At 39.4% G+C, this 23,568-nt stretch overlaps 3 protein-coding genes across 4 annotated transcripts in view; all 3 read right to left on the bottom strand.

The window, feature by feature from the left end:
• The window catches only part of LOC146310628 (signal-induced proliferation-associated 1-like protein 1), a 51,148-nt gene extending 39,910 nt beyond the window's left edge, over nt 1-11,238 (bottom strand). The window contains exon 1 of one of the 2 annotated variants that reach the window (XM_084742030.1): nt 10,929-11,238. The gene's annotated coding sequence lies outside the window, so the exon portion shown is untranslated. The remainder of the gene's footprint in view (nt 1-10,928) is intronic. The other variant, XM_084742029.1, reaches the window with a different exon arrangement.
• Nucleotides 11,239-13,097: 1,859 nt separating this feature from the next.
• On the bottom strand, nt 13,098-15,802 carry gpx2 (glutathione peroxidase 2). The gene is made up of 2 exons (XM_084742033.1): nt 15,312-15,802; nt 13,098-13,864 (listed from the first exon to the last, which is right to left on the bottom strand). Exons 1-2 carry the CDS (start codon nt 15,531-15,533, stop codon nt 13,511-13,513), a joined length of 576 nt encoding a protein of 191 aa, XP_084598159.1. The 5' UTR covers nt 15,534-15,802; the 3' UTR covers nt 13,098-13,510.
• A 317-nt stretch (nt 15,803-16,119) lies between these two features.
• On the bottom strand, nt 16,120-21,981 carry LOC146310626 (ras-related protein Rab-15-like). Its single transcript, XM_084742031.1, has 7 exons — nt 21,789-21,981; nt 18,450-18,510; nt 18,300-18,360; nt 18,123-18,200; nt 17,826-17,915; nt 17,193-17,258; nt 16,120-17,082 (listed from the first exon to the last, which is right to left on the bottom strand). Exons 1-7 carry the CDS (start codon nt 21,910-21,912, stop codon nt 16,924-16,926), a joined length of 639 nt encoding a protein of 212 aa, XP_084598157.1. The 5' UTR covers nt 21,913-21,981; the 3' UTR covers nt 16,120-16,923.
• Nucleotides 21,982-23,568: the final 1,587 nt, after the last annotated feature.

Raw genomic sequence — 23,568 nt, 5'->3', positions numbered from 1 at the left:
TTCTCAACAAATCTGTTGAGATTTTTGTTGTTATTTTCTCAAATATTCACTCAATTATTTGGTCCATAAAATGTAAGAAAGGGGTGGAAACTGTTGATCATGCTCAAAACACAAGGTGACGTCCTCAAATGTTTTGTTTTGTCCACCACCAAAAGATATTTATTTTACTGGAGTAAAGAAACCAGAAAGTATTCACATTTGAGAAGCTAAAATCCAGAGAATTTTGACATCTTTTCTTAAAAAAATGACTCCAAATGATCTAAACTGGGTTTCCCCGAGTAACGTGAAGTTGAAGACTGCCAATCAAATGTCTTTTCTGGCAACAGATTGATGGCTGCATTAGAGTGAAGCCTGGTAGTTTCTAACATAATCATAATCACATTCAAAACCATGCATATTTTTCCAAAGCAAGGTCCCATGCGGGATACCCAAAGGGGAGGGATTTCACCTCTATACAGTAGGCTATATTCATTTGTTAACCAACAGATGTCACTGATGAGCTTTCCAACATTATATCTAAGTTTCAAAGGACCTGCCCCACCTTAACTGTTACACTGTAAAGACATCTTAAAACACACCCCCTGAAAATAAAATTCCAGATTGCCTAGGCCCAGGAGGCCACCAAGCTTGAAATACAGTGAGGGAAACCCTATAATTGATTATCAATATAGCTGTAGAGTTCAGTTTTATCTGTCAAACTGATATATCAATTGATCAAAAGCATGGCCAACAAATACACCTCTGCCCCAATCAGGGTAAAGCACATCAACTAATTTGTTGCAGAGATGAATATGTGCTGCAGCCATAATGGAAAGCAGGATTCCCCACAGACTAATAACAGTGGAGCATGAGAGCGCTGCTAAGAAACAATAGGATCCTCAGCTGAGAGAGCAGCAGTCAAAAGCAAAACAGCCAGCCCTCCTGGAAGGCCAGAGTCAAGGTGAAAGCTTGATTAATATCCTCTCACATTGGTCAAATAGCTGCTGTGCTGCCACTCGACATTAATTGTGTGCCTAGTGCACAAGATGTACTGTACTGTTTTGTAATTAACCCTTAAAGTTTGCAAGGATGGAGGCAGAAGAATAAGAATAGGATCTTGCCAGGTAAGCAATTTAACAAGGTAACACTATGGGCTGCAGTGCTGGGGACAGACAGGGGGAAAGCTTTGGTATGAGTTGACATGAGGACCAGCGCAGTGAAGAAGGGCTTGTTATCCTCACACAAAACCTCAGGGGGATTCTCTGCTGCCACGTCTCTGGAGAAGCCTGGCTGACTGTGTTGTCCCCTACAGCTTGGAGGGCAGCCTAATTCAACAACTGAGGACTCAGAGGAAAGCTCAGGTGTGCCTCAGTAATCAGCATTATTTATCAGAGAGTAGTTTTTAAAAGACATGTATAGTTCTGCATGTGGAGAGGCTTTATGAGCACACAAAACCCACAACAACAGCGTAGCAGAAAAACATATATGCGTAAACCATTCCCAGTCATTGATTTTGGCACGTGTCCAAAGCATAACCCAGGACATTTCCAGTCCAATTATAAATAGTCAGGCCACAGAGTTAATCAATTCATACAGAGTCATTTGGACTTCGATAAGTCAGCTAGTGTTACATAACAGTGGTGCCCTGCTAAATCACAGGCCGTGCCAGAAAATCACGCTGCAAACCTGCACAGCCTGCTGCTGCTGCTGCTGCTGGCCTGCACTGCACTGCTCTGCACTGCACGTACTGGGGCACTCCAGCCAGCTCTGCAACTGTGGTTTATCCTGCTCTAGAGCCAGCGCCATGCAAGCCACACTCATTTTGAGCAGCAGCCCTGGGTGCAGTGTTTTCAATACTTCTGTTTCCACTAAACACCAAAAACCCCCACTGATTTAAGAATACATGACAGCAAAAGACAAGCAAATTAAAATCTGTCTTATTAATCAGACAACGTCAGACAGCTGTCCTAGTAATTCTTCTGTTTTAATCTTGGTTCATAGATACAGAGTGAGGCAGAATGCAATTAACACGCTCCCCCCTCCTCCCCTTTATCCCGCGGCTGGCAATAATCAGGACGTTGCATCCCCACAAGTCACAGAGGAGAAAAACATGCAAGTTTTGACTGCAGCCCTCTGTGAGTGAGGCCCTCATTTGCATCTTCTGGAGTGAGCTGTGGTTGTGGCCACGTTCCAGGGTGAGAACTCTTACCTCTAACTATACCTAATTAGTATGTAAAAGTAAATACAGTAGGTCTGTATTTCCGTTTGGTGTGACAAATTGTGAGATATTTATGATTGGTGGAAAAGAGAAAGAAATTATGGTTTGGGGAAAAATAACTTTGCTTCACCCTAACGCTAACCCAACCATGCATCCAGCCCATTGGCCTCGTAACACTGACTTCGCTTTTTATATACTACATCCACCCATTCCTTACCGTTAATTATTACAACCCAAACCATGGCCTTATCCTAAACCTAGTATTTTTGGTGTGTAATCCAAATCAAGTAACCTAGTTTTAGTGCCTAAACCTAACTAAAGTAAACTGAAGTAGTTTTGTGTGTTAGCTAACAGTAACTAACAGTAATGTCTGCAAACAGTAACTAGCAGTAGTCAGCGGTGTTAGCCAACTTGTTTAATGCAACTGGCTGCACTTTACACAATGGATGAGTCAAGGCTGTGACTACTACTGCGTTAAAGAGGAACTCATGAACTTGGAGCCAGCAGAAAAGCTCAAGCTCACAATGTCATGAACTCATTTCTTTTTTCCCAATTTCCACTTAAGAATGCCTCTACAGATGTTACCAAAACTTCTGTCTTGATGTTAAATTCCCCTCGTTGTTTTCAATTGCATTTCAATGTATGTTACAAAGTTGTTTAGCTTGGTGAGATAAGAAAAGCAGTGATAGTTGCTAGGTAACAGACATAAAAGTTTTTAATTAGGATTTGCTTCTGTAATAACAAGTTGGGAAAAGCCTATCTTAGACTCATCTTATCTTAAAACTTAAGATAGGACATTTCTGCAATACAGCCCATGATTTAGGTTTCTAGGATTGCTTAAAAATGAGGCAAAAGGTGAACATCCAGGGCACAACAGCAAACCAGGATGTGTACAGGTGCAGGTTTTCTCTTTTTTGTAGCAAACAGCAGTTGGTGACTTCCTCCTAATCAGTATTCAAAGCAAGTATGTGTTATATGTACACAAACAGGGCAACACCACCACCTTGCCCTCTCCCTTGCACTAGCAGTATGTCAACTGCTGAAGTAAGCACCAGCTCTGCACAGAGATACACAGAAACATTAGCAGTTTGTACATGATCAAAATGTGATGTTCCATATAAATACTCTTCATGCATGTATTACACAAGCACATGCCTTTCTTCATATTTACGTGACAGCTTTCAGTTTCAAATGTGTTTCTAGTGTTGCAGAGCTGTAGGCAGGGTATCCAGGAATACATCAATGAAACATACAGGAAACAGGCAGCAACAGAGGAAAGGCTGGGAAAGCAGCCATGTTTGTTATTAACCGGCCCTATCTGCCCTTTGCACCTGGAGCAACATGGAAAAAAAGACTATGGCCTAATTCACGAGACATTAGTGTACTGTTATACACTGAACAGCCTAATTATTTTAACATTAATCCAGAGTTATTTCTGTTTTGTTAAAGGCTGAGGTAATAATACAGGACTGCATGAACATTTTCCCCTCACACTTCACTCAGTCCACCTGAAACTTCTATTTGTTTAAGAACTCTTTGGTTCACAGTGGTCTCATTCTTCCCTCTAAGAGCAAAGCAGGAACTCGCAGGATGGAAATGGATTCCCTGGTTCCAAAGCAAAGGATGTGGGATTTTGGAGCAATATGAGGAGGGATTTTTTTTTGAGTTTCAGAACTTGAAGCAAAACACAACACAAGCTACAGCAACAATGTGTTCAGTGTTAAACTTAAACAAGAGTGTTCAGGAGCAAACCTCACACGGCGTAACATGGTGCCAACATTCCTGTTTTACTACACATCACATGGCAAAAGCAGCTCCTGACAGTAAGGAAAACAGTTGTAAGCATGAAGAGGAATGAGGACAAGCTGAACAGACCTGTCTACGCACTGAGATCTGTTTTGAGCTCAGCCATGACCAAGCCCTCGCACATTCCTGCCTGCTTCTCAGATTTCTGTCCACAGGAGGGACAACAGCAAAAACCTCTGTGGGTTTTTTTTTTTTTTTGTATGTGGAATTATTTTCCACCGCTGCCCACACAGGCTCTGCATGGGGCATGGGCCTGTAACTCTGCTTGATGTTTTGATTCTTCTCAGAGCAATCCGCTCCAGAGAGAGTGTGCAGTGTGCAGGGCCAAACACAGAGACAGAGAAGCAACTGGCAAACATGTCCAGACAATACCGAGCACGTCATCACCAGCGTGTGGCAGCGGAGATAGCCTGCAGCAACGAATCATCATCACAATCCCAGATTTCATTATGGAAAGCTTTTTTTTTCCTTCTCGCGCTTTATGTTCTCACTTTAACGTCTTCAGAAACAAGCACTGAGAATAATAAGTTGTGTACATCGAAGCTGCTGCTCTTAGTCTTGATTTCATCGCTCAGGCGTTCTCAGTGTTTATCAGGTGAACCATCTCCAGATCCAGACCCACTCATTCCTGTACTTCACAATCTCAGTTTATATAAGAGTCAAAAATATGGAATTCTTTGCCTGCCATTGCAGTTTAAAAGCTAGGCTTCTGACCAACCAATATTTTCCATATGGACTGCCTATATAAGCTGGATCCAGCCAATATTTTCCTTTGTCATGCAAGTCTAAAGGCCTACTATGAATATCGTTTATTATTCTTTTCTTTCATCGGTACTTGTGTTTATTTTCTCATTTATCTTACTTGTCTTATAAAAACTCTAAATAATTCCACATGAGTGTTTGCTTCTAGTCTGTTAGTGTATATTTGAAATAATGAATGAGTGTTCTTGATATGCGTGTCTGTGTCTAATGACTATTACTGAATCACTATATATGAAAAAGAAGGGTGTTTATGAAACGCATGTTGTCAAGCACTTTTTTTTATTGGCAATTTTCTTTAACATTCTTTTGTAATTATTATATACTGTGTCTTTTTAAAGTTTTCTCTGTGTGTAGACAAACAAACAAATGTTCTCTTAACTAAGTGGTTGTTTGTCCAACCACTTTCTTCTCTTCTGTCTTCCAATCTCTGCACCATGTCATGCTATTTCCAGCATGCATGAGGTTTGATGGGAGCAGAAAAGGGGAATTACGCAGTGTCTGATCTCTGCATGACTGTGGGTTTTGGTTTAGGGTTGAAAGTTGGAGGCAGGATGACAGAAACCAGCCACAGAGATGTTGCTTTAGTTCATGAGCATATAACAGACCACCAAATGGAGACCCAGGAGGTCCAGCTCGGAGTCCATAAGCAACACTTTGCACCTGTCCTGCTACTGAACTCCCTCAGTGTCTGCGAGCCTGCTACAGAGGCTCCCGCATGAATAATTACAGTGTCCGAACCACCGTGCATTTTTGCGAGGTCAGAATTCCCCAAACTTTGGGGCAGGTGGGGTGAAAAGGACGGGGAATTTTTCCTTTGTCTGCACGCATTTACTCTGTGACAGTGTTCTGAAAAGGGGATTACATCATCACTATTGTAGCTTCCGAGCCCTCTGCTTTCCTCCATTGGCTGGTCTACAGTGGACCGTCCGATCCAGACAAAGACACGGCATACCAACAGTTTAGCAAGCAGGAAACGCAGACCCGTAGTCACACCTCATTACAGTCAAACTCATCGACCCCCTCAGTCACCAACAAAACAGACATTTGCACGGAAAAAAGTGCCAGAGGCCTTATCATCAGCAAGTCATTTGACTTCTGACTGTAGAATGACTAACACCAGTGAGACACATCACTCATGTTAAAACTGAGGGAGCTTCCTTTTTTTTTTTTTTTTTCCCCTAAAATGAAGTGATACGTTTCAAGCTATTACTGAAGGTTGGGTCAAACCTCATGAATATATGACTCATTTCAGTGTCTGTTGTAGAATAAACAAGCACGGAGAGAAATTGGCCTTGTAGCTGACATTGGTCATGTTGGTGCACCAGATCATTCAGGGCCACATCACAAGGTTTGTTTAGTGTGTAGTCTACTCTGTCATCAGTAACAGTAACAGTTAGAGGTGGCAGACAGTCAGGTGGGACTGCACATTTCCAAAAGGTGAGATCAAGAAGTTTGGGAAATTATGTAACCTTTAAACTTTGTTGTGGGTTATCATGAAGCTGCACATCACTGTAAAAAGAGCATTGTCAAAAGCTTATTTGAACATTTAAGGGATAGTTTTTGTTTTTAAGAAGTGGGGTTGTGTGAGCATTTTAGCCAATTAAAAAAGGCCCACCTAAATAAATCAATATAAGTTTTTCAATATCAACGTACGCTATATTCAGAATATTATCAACGCTTTACCTTGCTTCTCTACAAACCAACCAAACTTGATAGGTGAAATCATTCATTTACCTTGTAGAAAATGGGAGTTGCCACTCTACCACTGCTTTGATCGGTTTGATTGTTTGTGTTACAGTTTCACTTTTATTTCAGAAAGATAGGTCATATTCACAGAAGTCATTGAAGAACAACAGATTGAGGCAGTAGTATAGCAACAATTTGCAAAAACAGTCATTTTACCTCTCAAAACACCATGACTGCAGCCTTGATCAGTTAGTAAACTTGTGTTATTGTGTGACTTTGGTGTTTTCGAGAGTTAGCTTAGGTTCATCAAATTCACACAGTAACACTATGTGATCGAGGCAGTGGTACTCCAATAACCCCCCTGTAATTTTGCCAGTGCAGTTTGGTTGGTTTTGAGAAAGAAAAATTTGGCTTATATAACAACGGTTTTCTGTCAGAAAATGCTGTCTGATAGCAAAGTAAAGCAGTAAAAATATTCCAGATATAGCGGACACTTAGACTGATGTTGATTTTTATGTCAGGTAGACCTTTATTATATGGAAAAATACCTTTTGTTGCTGACCCTGTCCACTGCAGTACATTGCTTAGCCTCCATGCTGATAGTCCTCTCTGCTTCTCCAAACTGGGGGCGGGCTTTGATTCGTACCTCATACATCCCCACATCAGATATCCCGAACTGTCCCTTTAAGATCATGAAGCCAATAAAGAATAATGCACTTTGAACTTAAGAATTAATCATAACAATAGTCTCATTATAAAAAGTAGACTAGAGCTACAACAGCTAGTCAATTCATAAATTAATTGATGAAAATAAAATTAGTTGCCAAATAATTTGACAATTGATAATCTTTTTAGTCATTTTTCGAGCAAAAATGTCAAGCATTTGCCCGTTCCAGCTTCATAAATCTACAGATTTTTGTGGTTTCTAATAGCAAATGAGGAATCTTTGGGTTTTGGACTGTTGCTTGGACAAAAGAGTTAATTTGGAGATGTAACTTTGGGCTCTGAGAAATTATGATGAGCACTTTTTACAATTTCTTGACATTCTGTAGACTATACGTTTATTCATTAATTCGGCAGATTAACTGATGATGAAAATAATTGTTAGTTGCAGCCCTAATATAAACAATTAATTTAAGCATTTCATAACAGCCACTTAGAATAATTGCAGCACACACATTCCAGAGAGGCAAACTCTAAAGCTACACAATGCTCCTCTTGTTGTTGTCTTTTATCTTTGCTCAAGCTATTCCCTTCGAGCCAATGCACCGGAGACAAAAGAAACATAAACTCAATTTAGCAACAGGAAATATCCCTATGTGATCGTGTGGGCACGTTCAAGAGACTCTACGACAAATGAAGCACAATGACAATTGTTACTGTAATGTGAGAAGTATGATGCAGAAAAGTGAAAATAGAAACACTGTCCTTCAATAATAAAGCAGTGGGAGGATTATTTACGCCGGTGAGAAACGTGAGAACCAATGGCTTTTTTTTTTTTTTTAAGAGTTTGCACATTGCATTTTGATGAGAACAGTAAACAAACTCTTCTGTGGACTTGTCTCATCAATGAGTGTTTTCTCATTTGGGTTTCACACTGCTATGGCTGCAAACTAGCCTCCCTAAATAAGATGTCTTAAGGCTCACACAGTCTTATCTAAACCTTGAATGGTATTTTTGTCAGCAGCATAAAACACAGACTTGTTAGCCCACTGTGGCATTTCTGATTAAAACAAAACATGCATGCTTTCCACAATAGTTATATAACGCTGCTGCATTTGCATTAGATTAATTCTCTATAAGAAATCCCATCAGAGAAAGTAAGATGCCCGTCCAGTGTGAATAATAGCTACGATTCAGAACAAGCAAACGGGAGAAAGCTGAGATTAGACAGACCAGTAAAAATGGCAGTAAATGCAGCTGTATGATCTGTCATGCCCACTCCAGGTCAGCTCAGCTAAGCCTATCAAGAATGCTAAAAATCCTTGATCCTGGCCCAAAGCTAAACTCCAAAGCTTCCTTTTTCACCTGACTCATGCCAAGAAGTTATCCAACTCCCAACAGGCAGTGACTGCATCTAAAGCAGCCAGGCGCTCTGATTGACTCAGAGGAGATCCCACTGGTTTTCAATTTTCTACCTGCATAGTTGCAACTGGTTTGTTACAGATGATATTTTGTAAATATGCTCATGTTGGACACAGCAGTATTTGGACTTTGAAAGGTTGGCACAGTTTCCTGGTTGTTACTCTCCAAACAAACCTCTGTTTGCCTTGTTGCCCTGCTTTGCCGGCTCATATTCTATCATGCTTCCCCGACTGTAATGATCAGCATTTAATCCAAAACAGTCTCTAAAAAGCTGGTTTTGGGTACTAAATAAAAATGTAAAATGAAGGTCTGATTGCGTATTAAGAAAGACTGGGGGAAACTGTAACAGGGGGCAGTTGTAACACATGTAATTCCCCCAATCACGAACAAGCTAGAATGATGACAGTTACTCGGCACGTGCTTAGTAGGCTTCTCTCTCTGCCTGTGGAAAAAGAGCAGGATCCCCTCAGTGGAAATTTTCAACCAAAAATTATTTTAAGGTATAAAGTTACATTTTGGATGCCCAGCATTTTTCTTCTGCTGTTTAAAGTTTTGACAGCAAATTTAACCTTACAACAATTTTATCTCTAGGTTATTGGTTAAAAATTAACATGAACAACCTGTGCCAAAATAGGTGTTGGTAGCTAGCATATGAGATTGTATCATGGCTGCAAAAGCTACATGGTCAAATGTGAGCACCTATCTATGTTGTCATACTATTCTGTTAGAAAATTAATATATTTCACTAAATGCAAAATTACTTTGAACTCAATCCAAATACGATGTAATTAAAATATATTTAGCACTACAACAGTTGCCTCATCTTCTGTAAAAATGGAAATAGACATTTGAATTTCAACAATATACAGAGAAAATTCTTAAGTAATGAGGGCTGCAACAAATGATTCATGTTGCTTCTTTTGTCCAACCAACAGTCCAAAACTCAAAGACTCTTCATTTACTGTCATAAATGACAAAGAAAAGCAACAAATCCTAACATTTAAGGAGCTGAAATCACCAAATATTTTTTGCTTTGAATAGTGTATTTCAGTGTAGTTTGTGAGTTATGAAGGAAAATGTAAAAAATGTTACAGTTGCCGGGGCTATGAAGCAATACATTATGATATATTGTGATACTTTATGCAAAGTGATGTATGGCTATTTTTTCTTCTAATTTTAGGAAAACTGTCATAGTATAAAGAACACACCTCAATATGCAGAATTTCTGAGTTTAAAAAGTTTGCTTTTTATGCTATCAGAAATGAAAATAGATGACGAAACTGCTATCTAGTGGTTGGGGGTTTAAACACGACACAAAATGAACCACTGCCATGAATCTTTGCATCCGTCACAATATCACAATACAGTGTTTTCAGAATCAATACGGACTCACAAAATATAATATCACAAGATTGAGGTGTATCGTGTGTATGTTCTTACACCCCTACCAGATAGCAGTGTTGTAATCTACCTTTACTGCTCTGATTGCATAAAAAGTTAACTTTGATAGCTTTTGATTTTTATGCAGTGGTGTATTCTTTAATTGCATTTTTTTCTCATATTAGACTAAAAAAAAGCTATATATCACTGTCATATAGTATCACAATATAGTGAAATGATCCCCTGTATTACAATGCGCATCATATCACCAGATTATTGCCAATACACAGCTGTACTCTCAATATGCCTGAAGTGGTCAGAAAAGGCTGGTTTTGTGTATATTCTGCACACGAAGCCTAAATAAATTAGTGAAATTAAGGTCTGATAGGGTATTATCTGACCAAATTGCCTTGAGGGACCATGATTGGTGAAAACAGAATTTAACATGGCATATTGATTAGGATGAATGCAATCAGGTTGGCCTAATCTGTTCAACCAGATGATGAAGGAAGCAAAGCTGTAAACAAATCAGAGCTCTCAGCGGGGCCAGACAGATGTGACACAAGGAAATCACCTGCCTGAAATCCCTGCTCATGTGGCAACAACACGGGGTATACCACGCTGAAAAATATTGATTTTCACAAGGAGACATCCACACTGTCTGTACTGTATGTAGTGGTGTACTGTAGTGTGCATGATACCACCTGTGAATCCCCAGAGCAGTGCTGGGAACAATGCCCTTGACATACAACGACGCAGCGGGTACATGTATTTTGACAGCCCAAGTGATAAACGTTTCTTCGTCTCAAACCAAACCTTCCAAGTAGAAAAACATATAAAACACACAGTGGCACTGATTGCGCACTGGCACCACACTGCACCTTCACACAGCAGCAGCAGCAGCGGCACAAAGATGTGCTTTGTCCATACAGACAGCCGACAGATGTTGTGTGTAGGCACCTTAACCACGAACAACACCCCGCACGAGGCGAGCACCGCGGTCCCGACTCACCTTTCCTCCTTTCTGCCTCAAGCTTTTGGTTGTCACACAGCACGGAGCGGCTTTTCCTCCTTTTGTTTCAACTCGTAACAAGGTCCTCATAAGTCCGACACACAAACTGCGCAGCGCCTTCCCTCACCTCCGCGGGGCGGAAAAAACGTGTTCGCTCCGGTTCGAACCGAAAATGCCCCGGTGTCCTCCTCCGAAAGGCAACTTGGAAGTTTGATAGAAAGTTACGGGTTTGCCTGGCTGCGCTATGCAGCTGCTGGAGGGATGAGATCATTCAGGCAGACTCCCCTCCTCTCCCCTCCTCTCTCACTCCCTCTCCGTGTGCTCCGGAGTCTCGCGAGAAGGCTTGGTGGGGGGAAAGCAAACGTTACCGTGGCGACAGCCCTCACCTGTAGTGGGTAGACGGAGAGGAGGGGAAACGAAGAGCCCTCACTCTGCGGTGAAAACAGAGGTTATAAACTGTGTAAGCTCATGCCAGGCAGCTAAAAGCTCCTCCTGTCACTCTTCTGTTGTGTTTTCACTTTTCTGTGTTGATCCAGTTACATACCTGTTCACTGGTTTATAAAAATAATCACGTGCCCTGTATGATAGTCTAATGTGCAAGAAAATGTGATAAAGTGCTCTCTATGGTACCTTAATAAAAAAAATAAAAAAAACGCAAATCACTATATTCGCACTGCAGCCACATCCAAATCATGGTGGGAAGCTCAAATGCTGTTATCAAAAGGATAATGCCGTACTCCTATATATGAAATATATCATATCACCAGATTTTCACTATCCATTATCTTTTCAGTTGCTCATCAATCAGGAAACGAATAAATGATAATGGTGCGTCCAATTTCGTACATTTACGCGACTTACAACCCAAAACACAGCAATAAAACATTATCCTGCTGTGTGAATATAGTCTGTAAAGTGGCAAATGTTTGTGCATGTGTGTACATTTCTGGTCTATGTATGTACAAAATAACAGAATGAAAGAACAGAATGAAAAATGTAATATTCCCCTGGGGATCGATAAAGAATGCCTTCTTCTTCTTCTTTCCAGTGAAGAAAATGTGATGAAGTGCCTTGTAGGGTCCCCTTCTAGTGGAGGAAATGCAATAAAGTCCCCTCTATCAACCTTTGATCTACTGTTGCAAATATTCTGTTAAAAACATATTATTAAAGATGGTAAAATTCAAAGCAATTGCCAAGTTAGTCCTAACATGTCATACAAAGCCTGTTGGAAAATATTGTTAGTTAGAATTTGTGGAATATTTTGTTTTATTATATTATGTAAATCTATTTCATTTTTTTGAGAATTTAATTGAGTGATTCATCGCTCTAGCATAAACAATCTTTGGGGGTATTTTTCTGCAAGGGGAGCAGTGCAGAGGAGAGGCCCCTGGCATTCCTCTTCCAATATTTGCTGCCTGTAATAAGCAACATTACTTACCTGAATGTCAACCACAGACTGGTGGAGCTGAGGGAAATCTATTAATCAAATGCCCTCTCATGTATCGTGACACCACAAACATTTAAATGTGATATGCAAAGACAGCCAGCCAAGCTCTCTACAAAACAGTGTCAGGTGGCTGAGTGTTTCACTGTTGTCCCCGCAGAAACCTGCCAAAGACATTAGGGCACTGGCTGGCCCATGTAGCCGCTGGCTCTGACATCATCAGCTGATGTGGATGTGAGCGGATGTGCAGAAAATCCACTGCTAATCTGCAGACCTGGCAAACAATGCATACTGTGCAGAGAAAATTAAAGCTGGATAAGAGCTCATTACACAGTGGCAAGGTCGATGCTTTTGCTAAATGCACGATTTAGTGCTCGTCTGCGGGTATCACTGTGGTAGTAAAGCATGCGTGCAATTGTGTCAGGCTACTGGTATCAGCAGATCTTATTGGGAAATGTTTGGGTGTAATGAATTCAACACATGAAGAATGAATCAGCAGGATAGAAGATGCAATGCAGAGGAATGTCTTGAGTGTTTTAATGTGCATGCCTCATAACTCCATATCCTTCCCACTGTAGCCTCATTATTATGCCCACACAGAACTGTTTCAGACATGACAACATCTATTTTTGTCAACCTTGCACCAGAGGCACACATCTTCATTCCAGGTGTCTCACTGTATGTATGATCCAATTAAAAAAAAGAAACATCCACGAGAGAGAACATTGGTTTTTAGGGTTTTATTCCAGTGCAAACATTTTGTGAGTGTGTGTGAGGTGAATGTTAATTCATAAAAGCATGAGAGAAGTTATCTGTTTGCATGATCAGATCGGCAGCACCATCTGCTGGCCAAGCAAGCACAGGACAAGAAACAAAAGGATGGGGGAAAAGGACCAATTGTAACAAGTCTATGAAATATAACTAAATTTGTTTAAACTTGTAACTACACTGTACAACACATGAACACAAATTGAATTTACTCCTCCTCTACTCTTAAGCACTTACAAGGCCTCAGATAATATTCAGTATAGCTTTTCAGAATATCACCTTCATTTAATAAGGCTTAGAAGTGTGGAGGACAGCATATTCCAGCTTTGACTGTGATGGATGAGAGGTCATTAAGAGGTGGGGGCTATTCTTAGGTCTTGGTTAATCTTAACAGTCTTTGAATGTCGGGCTCGATGTCAATGGTGGGGAACTTTTTGCTGTATCTTTTAAAGGGCTCTCCCTCTGGCCCGATGAGGAATTTCTCAAAGTTCCAAGAGACGTCCGTCCTGTTGATGGGACTCCAGACCAGAAACTTGGGGTCCTGCATGAGGGAATTGGGGTCATCGTCTGGATAGGGGAGCTTGTCTTTGAGATAGGCGAAGACCGGATGCGTGTTTGTTCCGTTGACGTCACACTTCTCGAAGATAGTGAAGTTGGGCTTATAGCCACCACCTGGACGCACATGCTGCAGGGAATTCAGGATCTCGCTGTTGGAGCAGTTCTCCTGCAACACAAACACAAGAGTTCATTTTCATATTGTCCAGCTGTTTTATACTCCACAGCAGTACTGTAAAGGCTTTAAGGCTCAGTGTTTGCTTCTAATTTTTGTGATAACAGGAATTAAACAGTTTTCACACTATGCAATCATGGCATTCTATTGTTTTACTTTATGGATGGAAAGGGAAAATGGATCAATCGCATGTTAAAAGACATCCTGGGATCTTGAACATTCTTAGTGCTGCACCATTTGTATGGAGTGTCTATTTACACTTGGGTGAGAATAGTCACATGACAGCATTTCGGCTACCCCCTCCTTTAGCTATAGAAAAACAGCGCCAAAGGTACTGCAGAGGGGAGACTGATAGATGAATGGATTAGAGACAGGCCTGTCCCCCATCTTGTGTGAAAGTATTAAGTGTTTACAGTTTTTCTAAATTATTATTTTGACTTTTCAGTCACAGTTTGGTTTAGGCATCAGAACTACTTTGTTAGGTCAGGAAAATATAATGGTCTGTCTCTGCCAAGTGGGTGTAAATAGCCAAATCATCAGTTCACATTCTAGGTACAAATAGCATTGTTGGCTGCGGACACCTGGGTGCTTGTCTCTTCCATGCTATAGACACCCAAGTGTAAACTCTCAATGCAAATAGCCACATTGGCTCATTGACTATTCATACCACGAGTGACAGTAGCATTGTTGTCCACAGACACCTAGATGCTCGTCTCCACCATGCCAGGCTATATACACTCAGGCATAAATAGTCACAGTGGTTATGCACACTGGGTGCAAATACCATCTGCCATATTTGCTCCTCTGCTGTAGCGTGCATGCACGCAGTGATCATTCATTCATAATGAACATTTATTTATTTTCCACTAAAAACTGTCTTGTGCATGTATTTAAGTAATTTGCAAACAACAGAAAAATTGCCTGATATTTGGCAAATTATTTGGTGGAAATATATTCCAAAAAAAGAATAGTACATGATGAGATATTTATGTTAGCTGCTATTAACAATAAAAAGTATCAATATCAGCGATCCTGGCCGTGGTAATACTTGGTATGGGATTGAAACCAAATTTTGTGGTATTGCCCAACGGGAATGATTTTCACTGGAAAAAGCAAACATGGATTTTCAAACGAGAAAATGACTCTAGCAAGGATATATGGAGAAAGCTAAAGATCTTGTTTAAATGTATCTAGTAATGGATTGAAATTGACTTTGATTATCTTGTGACTTCAAATGTAGTTTCCAATTTAAGCACTGAATTTGGTGAACTGATACAGCAGGTTTGACATGAATAATAAAACATCATCTGCATATAAAGTAGTGTCATCAGAAATATCAAAATATAAATACTGATACCGATTATATGAAATGCTTTCAATACCTGTCCTCTATCAAGACCAGATATTGCAGCCTGACACCTAACTGTCTGAGGAAACTGACCTGATATCCAAACTGGTTACAGGGAAAACCCAGGACCACCAGCCGGTGGGGGTACTTGCTCTGCAGCTGGTGGAGCTCGCTGTAGTCCCGGGTGGTGGTGCCTCAGAGCGAGGCCACATTCTCTATGAGGACCACCCGTCCCCTGAACACGTTGAAATCCACCGAGTCTCCCTCCAGTGTGGTGGCCCTCAGGTCGTAGAACGTCTTGGCGATGAACGTCATCTCGACTCCTGCACTTCCACACTGGAGGCGGACGGGATCTCAACGTGTGAGTGTATCCGACTGCTTGGTCACCTGACCCACGCCGCCTTTCACGGGTGTCAAGTGACTCTGCAAGAAACTGATCTGCACCTGACACACAATACTCTTTACAAGTTTCAGATAGATTGATGTAACTGATTATAAAACTACACATGTACATGAAGTAGTTTTTGCATGATTTACAGTTATGTGTGTTGTAATATGTTGGATAAGCTTTGAAAAGTGATTGGATTTTAATCGAATCTTTTAATCTCTTTCTTTTAATCGAAATGATTTTTGCTGTTTGTCATTGGAATTTTTTAAAAAGTTATCATCACCCTGAGTATGTATTTGACATGCTCATTTCAAAGAGTGTCAGTTGTGGGAAACAGCATGTTTTAGTCTTTATGGTATCTCTATGACATGTATCTGTTTTCTCAGTCATCAAATATTTAACATGTGATCACCTGTCTTTCACAGCAAGAGATTAAAAATGAATGAACCGACTGTCTGAACTCTCCATGGACCTAACTTCACTTTAGTGACTCAGCAAAGCTCAGACATCCAGTTAATTTCGTTTAAATATGACAATTTCAATTTATTAACTTACACATTTTGCAATATCCACGAGTTTCAAACATTGTATTAAAATCGCAAATGGGTGGCATCTCGGCAGACCCTGAAGACATTGGTTTAAGCAGCACTGCGGCTGCTTAAGTTCTTAACATAGAGCGGGTGTTGCCTTTCACATTCATAAAACAAACTGTACATATACATTCAGGGTGGTAAATAAACATGTACTGCATTCAGAAAGGTCAGTGAACATGGCACAACACTGTCTCCCTTGAGGAAAGAAGTCCTTTGTGTAAATGAACCCATCCCTGCTTGGTTTGAGTTTCAAGGTGTAAATAATTCAGCTCTGTCCTCTGTCTACCTTGTTGGAGCATATATACTTATTTTAACATATTTCACAGATTTATTTGATAAGGATTCACACTTAAGGAATAAATGTAGATGTATATCTTGCATATCAAATTCTTAAAAATAACAATAAAGAAAAGGTACTGGAACATAGTAAATTTGTTAAATAGACAGATGTAAAGTGTATTTCACCATGGAAAATGAAAAGGATGTGTGCACTGATAGTTTTGTTGGAGAAAATGGACACAGAGCTACCATCATACACTGCAGGTATACTCTTCACTGGCTACAGAGTTCATTGGCCCTCTGCTGGTTGCTGCTGCATTTACACCATGTAACTTCACTGACTTACAAAAAGTGAAACCAGTGGTGAACCCTCCTGGCCAACAGGTCACAGTGTCTGAGAAAAAGGTGGCACAAAATGTCTTTTAGCTACAGTACGAGCCTCTTTCTAGCAGGCGCAGGTCCTCTGAGTGTTGTTGTCGGCATCCTGACTGTCCTTTTCGTCTTCCAAAGCGGCCTGCGCCAGATAATCATCCAGAGATCCCAACAAGTTGTCCACGTCTCTCTTGTGAGCCTGCAGCACCAGTTGGGCTGCACGAGTGAATGACTGAAGGAAGGAGGATGTGTAAAATGAACACGTAGATAACATGTAAGAATGTGTCAGGGAGCTGTTTGTGCACATTTCTGACATGATTTCGGAGAATCACCGTGTCCTACCTCAGTGATGTTACTGCTGGTGGAGGCACTGGTCTCAAAGAACTCCATCCCATAAGCTTCAGCCAGCTGCCAGATCCAGTTGGATGTGGTTACAGTTAGAATGACAACAAAAGGTATTTTATAGCTTTAGTTAGTTTTCTATGGAAGCCCATTTCCACCGGTGAAAGAAAAATAAATCCCCGTAGTAATTTATAATTATGAGATAAAAAGCCATAATTATGAGATAAGTAAAGAATATGAGATAAAAATTATGGCTTTTTATCTCATAATTTTTACTTTTAATTTCATCACAATTACTTTTTATCAGAATTGTGACTTTTTGTCTCATAATTTCTACTTTTCAATGTGATAATTATCACTTTTTATGACTTTTTACCTTTTTGAGTGAGAGTAGATGACTAGCATTGTCAAAAGTAAGAACTGTTCAGTAACAAAGACTATATAATATTCATAAGAATATTTATATAATTTTGCTGTGTGCTGCATGTCATTCCCCCTCTCTCTGCTCCCTTTCCTGTCATATCTTTAGCTGTACCTATCCAAATAAAGGCATACCCCCCCCCCCCCCCCCAAAAAAAAAAAAAAAATAATAATAATAATAATAAAAAAACACACAATTAGTTTCAATCAAACCTTGCTGCCTTGGTCTGTTGTCACCTGCCTCCCGAGCTCCTCGTCAGACTTGTTTCCTACCAAGATCCTCTGCACCATGTCTGGGGCATTCTGCAAAACAACAACAACAACAACAACAACAACAACAAACACAAGACAGACAGCAGTGAGATAAGGGACTTCATCATCTTGTCACTCACACTAAGCCACTGGGTGCGCAACGAGCATAAACAGCGCACCGAGAGGTAATACAAGCACTGGGTCACCGTGAAGGGCAGCAAGTGCAAGGCAGTGAAACGAGAGTGCTTATTGCCTTACTTCATCCACATCGCTGGCCCACTTCGCCAGGTGCTGAAAGGACGGCTTGTTTGTGATGTCATATACAAAGATGATACCCTGCGCAAGAATCCACAGGAAAGAACAATCAAACAAACAATGCTACAGTAACCCGTGAAGGTAACATGACTCCAGTGACTGTTCATACGGAGGGATCACCTGCGCCCGCCTATAGTACTGTTTGGTAATGGTCTGATAACGCTCCTGACCAGCTGTGTCCCTGCATACAAGACAAGACATACACATCAGTAGAACATCATACAATATGATACTGTGAATGCATTAAATTATACGAGTGACTTCACTTACCATATCTGTACTCGCACCTTGACTCCATCTATGTCTATTGTTTTCATTTTAAAATCAACTCCTACCACAAAAAAAAAGAAGAATTCAGGATCAACACAGCAGAAGTAATTTTCGGATCACTGAAGCAACTGTGACAAACTGGTGAAAAATCCTGCTTTGTGGCTTTTCTGTGTTTTGCAAGCGCTTAATGTGTGTTGCTCAGAGACAGTATTATCCCTAATGAATGCAGAGTGTCAACTTTTAAATCACTGTGTCTACATGAGGGCGACACGCAGCTGTTTTGAACTACAGTGGTGTTATTTCTGCCTGGTAACAGGACAGGAGAGCTAAAAAAATGTGACAAATTAACACAATGTGACCGCCAACAACAGCAACGTGGCACTTGAAATCATTTCATTGGTTTTAGAGATCAACAAAGTATCAGCCTGGCTAATTACTGAATATTTTTTACAATTACTGGAATGCAATCATTGTTTTTTACTAGTTTCATTTCTTTTTTTACTTTATAAAACTTAATGTTATTTTATTTATTTATTTAATTTTCAGCTAACTAATAAAAATACCACTCCTTGCATTTTTTAAGATAATGTTGAAAAGTTTTTTAATACTATATGCTAAAAGGCATTTTAATTAAGCTTTGTGTTGGTGTTATTCTAATTTTTTACACAAAGATTTTCATTGTCACTGCAAATCAACATCTGTTCCAAATATATATCCAATATTGGCTTCCTTGATAATATTAATAATTAAATAAATAATAATTGGTATAGGATGCCTTTATAAAAAACATATTGTTTGACCCCTAATTGGTTTATATTAAAGACAATATACAGTATATGCTCTTAAATCAGTTCTTGTTTTATTTTGATGCTGCCAGTTCACTCTTAAAAAGACATTCATTCCTATTCTTCATGCTATATAATTGTAATATTAGAGACTTAAAATGTATATACTGTAGCATTTTGGTTTACATAAGTTTACAACTACCTTCACCTACTACCTGCTTCGTAACTATTCAATTAATCTTTTGGTCTATAAAATGTCAGAAAAATGGTAAAAAAAATGCCCATCACACTATTTAAAGCCCACGGCAACATCTTCAAATGGCTTGCTTTGTCTCATTAACTGTCTAAACCCCAGAGCTTTTCAGTTCACTGTCACATAAGATGAAGACAAGCTGCAAATTCTCAGATTAGAGAAGCTGTAACTAGATCATGTCTGGTAGTTTTGCTTGAAAAATACAAAACGAAAAATGCCTTAGAGCACATTTTTACCTTGTCACAGTAGAAAAAGCATTTATTAGTAATATTAATGGTGGGTCTGTTCTAAGTGTCCCTAAGTGTCTTTTAACTGGTTGCAGATGAATTTCTTGTCAATCAACTGATCCAGAGGTTTTCAAAGTTTGAGACTGTGGCTCTGCCCTCAGACTTATACTTCCTTTTCAACTTCTGCTATGAAGAAGCCTCTCGTCCATGAGAAGATGAACGTTCCTTTCTGCACGGTGATACAGTTGATGTAAAAGAGAAAATAGTTCCTACATAAATAGCACTACAAGTAAGAGGGAAAATATACGTTTGATTTTGAGGTGAACTGTCCCTTTAAAGAGACACATGTTCAAATTCAAATGTCCTGTTTACATTACATACTGAAAGACACGGCATGTGACATATGAGGATGTAGACGGGAGCAATGATTGAACCTCTCTGATGTTTACCAGTAATATCAGGGATCTGGATGCAGGGAGATTTTATGCACCATGCACTTTCTCAAATAACTTGGTTTAATCCCATGTAAAGCCTTCCCACGCAGCAGGCTCTCCTGAGATCCAGCCCCACAGCCTGCACTCCACAAACCTTTTACCCAGAATACGCTGCAGCACCTTCTTTTACAGTCACATCAAAACTATAACGCCTACCATGGAAAATAAAACAGTCCCTCCATTTTCCTCCAAGTCATTAGTCTATCACATAGTCAGGAAAAGAGGCAGCAGTGATATGAACCACTAATGTGCAGATCAATCCACAAGTTCCTTTTTTTTATTTCAAAAACAGGACAATGTATGAAAGACTCTGAGCACAGACAGAGTAATGTTTTTTTCCTGTGGACCTTCCTTTCTATTGTTACTGACACAGTTCACAGACCTGCTTTCTCAAACCTCTTCTAAATCCTAATGACATATCTCTGTTAGAAAATGTGTGTTTTAGCATAACATAGTTTTAGCATAGCCAGGATCAGTACAGTTTTCTTGTAGGGTAGACTGGGAACAGGTGCAACAGGGTGCAACACATCTTAATTCTCCAATCAGAAACATGCTAGAGTGATGATACTCATAGCACACATGCTCAGTTAGAGTCCCTCCCCACCAGGAAGACAGAAGACACGTTGCTGCTGCATTTATTAGGGTGGGAAAAAAGTTATTTTGAAGGTATTAAAGTAATTTTTTCATAAGCTGTATTTTTGTCACACTGGCGTGACCGTTTTGATGACTTCACTCTAAACTTAATTTAGTCTGAATAGGCAAACTGATCTGTTGACTTCTACATGTTTAGCAAGTGTCAGAGTGTACAGCTAGAACATGATGTTCTGTCATGACAGGGTGGGGACAGTTGCAACAAGTTGTTATTCGTACATTGCATATATGTTTAAGAATAGTTTGATGCATTGCAACTTGTTCCAGACTCAAACTTTTCTCAAACTGAAATACAGAGGGATTGGGTAACATCTGTACCATTTGCACATTCACTCAAGACAGGGCTATGTTCTACACACACACACACACACACACACACACACACACACACACACACACACAAACAACTTTTCTTGAATAAATATGACTGTATAAACACACAAAACTGTAACACTGTTGTATAAATAAATAACATTAAATCATTGTAAAACAACATTTTAAAGTTAATGAGTGAAATTTAATTTTACCATGCTATATTGTGAATATTATGTCATATGTGATCATTTTAAAGGGAATGGGTAAGCACCAGACAGCTGTAAGTTTAATATGTAAAGATTTGGTAAATGCACAATATGTTGCAACAATCCCCAGTCTCCCCTACTGACCTGTTTTTCAGTTAGTTTGAGGGCTGTTGTGACCTGAGGCAGTTTACACTAATCCTACTTGCTAAGTAGGCCTGCTTATATACTTTGAATTAAAGGGAAAACAGAATAATTTCTCCTGAAAATGCAGTTAAAAAATAAATAAATAAATAACAGCTTCGACATTCATTGTGTAAAGAGTATTCGCAGATGTTAATCCGGTTCAACTACAGTCCATTCAGATGAGATTGGAAGAAGGCATGTGAAAACTTGGATGTGTTTCCTTACCGATGGTGGAGATATGTGAAGGATCAAATTCACTCTCCGTGAACCTGCGCAGCATGCAGGTCTTCCCGACCCCCGAGTCTCCGAGCATGAGCAGCCTGAACAACACGTCGTACTCTTTAGCCATGTCCACAAACTACAATACAGGAGACAGAAAGCATGACTCGTCCGTGTCGCTCCTGACTGATGTCTTCACTTCACTTCACTGTGGCTGTGTGCTGCCTTCAGGGCCCCTCGGAAAGGACACACCGTTAGAACTCACCAGTCATGGAGGATCCTTTACTTCATTAAGAATAATACCACACCTTACTTACTTAAGTAAAAACATGTAAGCATAATCAGGAAAATGTACTTATGTATTAAAGGTAAAAGTACTCTTGTAGTTGGTTGAGGTGGAGCTCATTCTGAGCTATTTTGTATCTCTAGGTAATAAATTAAAATTGTCAAATTAAAAGCAAAAGCAGCATATCTTCGCATTTGAGAAGCTGGAACCAACGCTGGAAATGTTATTGCATGAAGAAATTACTTGATCAAAGTTAATGAATTAAATTAACTAATTTATTTATCCATAAATAATTTCAGCTGTAGTTTTATAAACTCTGGCATCATTAAATTTTATAACAAAACATCATATTTTATGACCTCTTCATATGTCTTGTGTGTAAATATCTGTCAGTTACTATTAAGCAAAGCTGTCAAACAAATGTATTGGAGTAAAATGTACGATATTTCCGTCTTAGATACATTGGAGCAGAAGTACAAAGTGACATGTAACCAAAGAGTTGAGTAAAGTAACTGAAATTTGTATTTATAAATACAGTGCTTAAGTAAAATCATACTGTTTAAGTGGCTTTTTCAACAAATATAGCATGTTATGGTTTAGTGTAGTGAGTAAAGAGATTTTAGACACTAACAACTCTGATTAGATTACTGTTTAATACAAACAACAAATAAATGCCTTATCTTGACCTTTTTTTTTTTTTATTATGGCCTTCATACTTTTTCTTCTATGGTCTTTACACTTTATCAAATACTGTAGTTCAGTTACACTTTACTTTCCAATGTATAAAAGTTATCCTACGGCCCTAGAAAGCACCACGCAACCTGCATCCTTGAAGAGGCACCCTGTTGCAGTGGGACTGTCAGCTGGGACACATCACACTAAGCTGAACCCAAATTCAATATTTAAACAGAGATTTAGGCAGGTATTAATAAATGTTAATTCCCCAACATAACATCGCCCACCTATGAACTTTGACTAACTTAAGAAAAAAAAAAAATTAAATACATTTATTTCAAAAATAGACCAAATTTAATATTATGATTCTGATTATTTTGATGGAGAATACTTAATTATAAACCTGTGATCAGTGATCTCTATTTATGCACTTCTTCACACACACATGCACATGGTCATGTATTGACAGACAGAGGAAAAGAAACACAAAGATAAACATAAATACACATGTGCATGCACATAAACATATACTGCCATCAATAAGGGAGCATTCACACATGCACACATACTGTATATGCAGTAAAATGATTATATGATGTAAATATTGTATTTATATGATCATGATCATGTATGAGAATGTCAGTGTTTCATATCTGGTTAATTTAACTAACATACTCTTGTTCTGTTATGTTTTTTAAGTAGAAAAGCCTAAACAGGCACATTACCTTTGGCTAGAAATTCTCTATGTAACAAATCTGTATTATGTTATTGTAACACATTACGATGTCTCTTTAACTGTAGTTCATTCTATCATGCAGCTGTTTC

This window comes from Lutjanus erythropterus, chromosome 18 (genome assembly GCF_056507025.1).
Source record: "Lutjanus erythropterus isolate fLutEry1 chromosome 18, fLutEry1.hap2, whole genome shotgun sequence".
Taxonomy (NCBI): Eukaryota; Metazoa; Chordata; class Actinopteri; order Lutjaniformes; family Lutjanidae; genus Lutjanus; species Lutjanus erythropterus.
The sequence above is the reverse complement of the archived record's forward strand: the minus strand, read 5'-3'. Positions and strand labels throughout refer to the sequence as shown.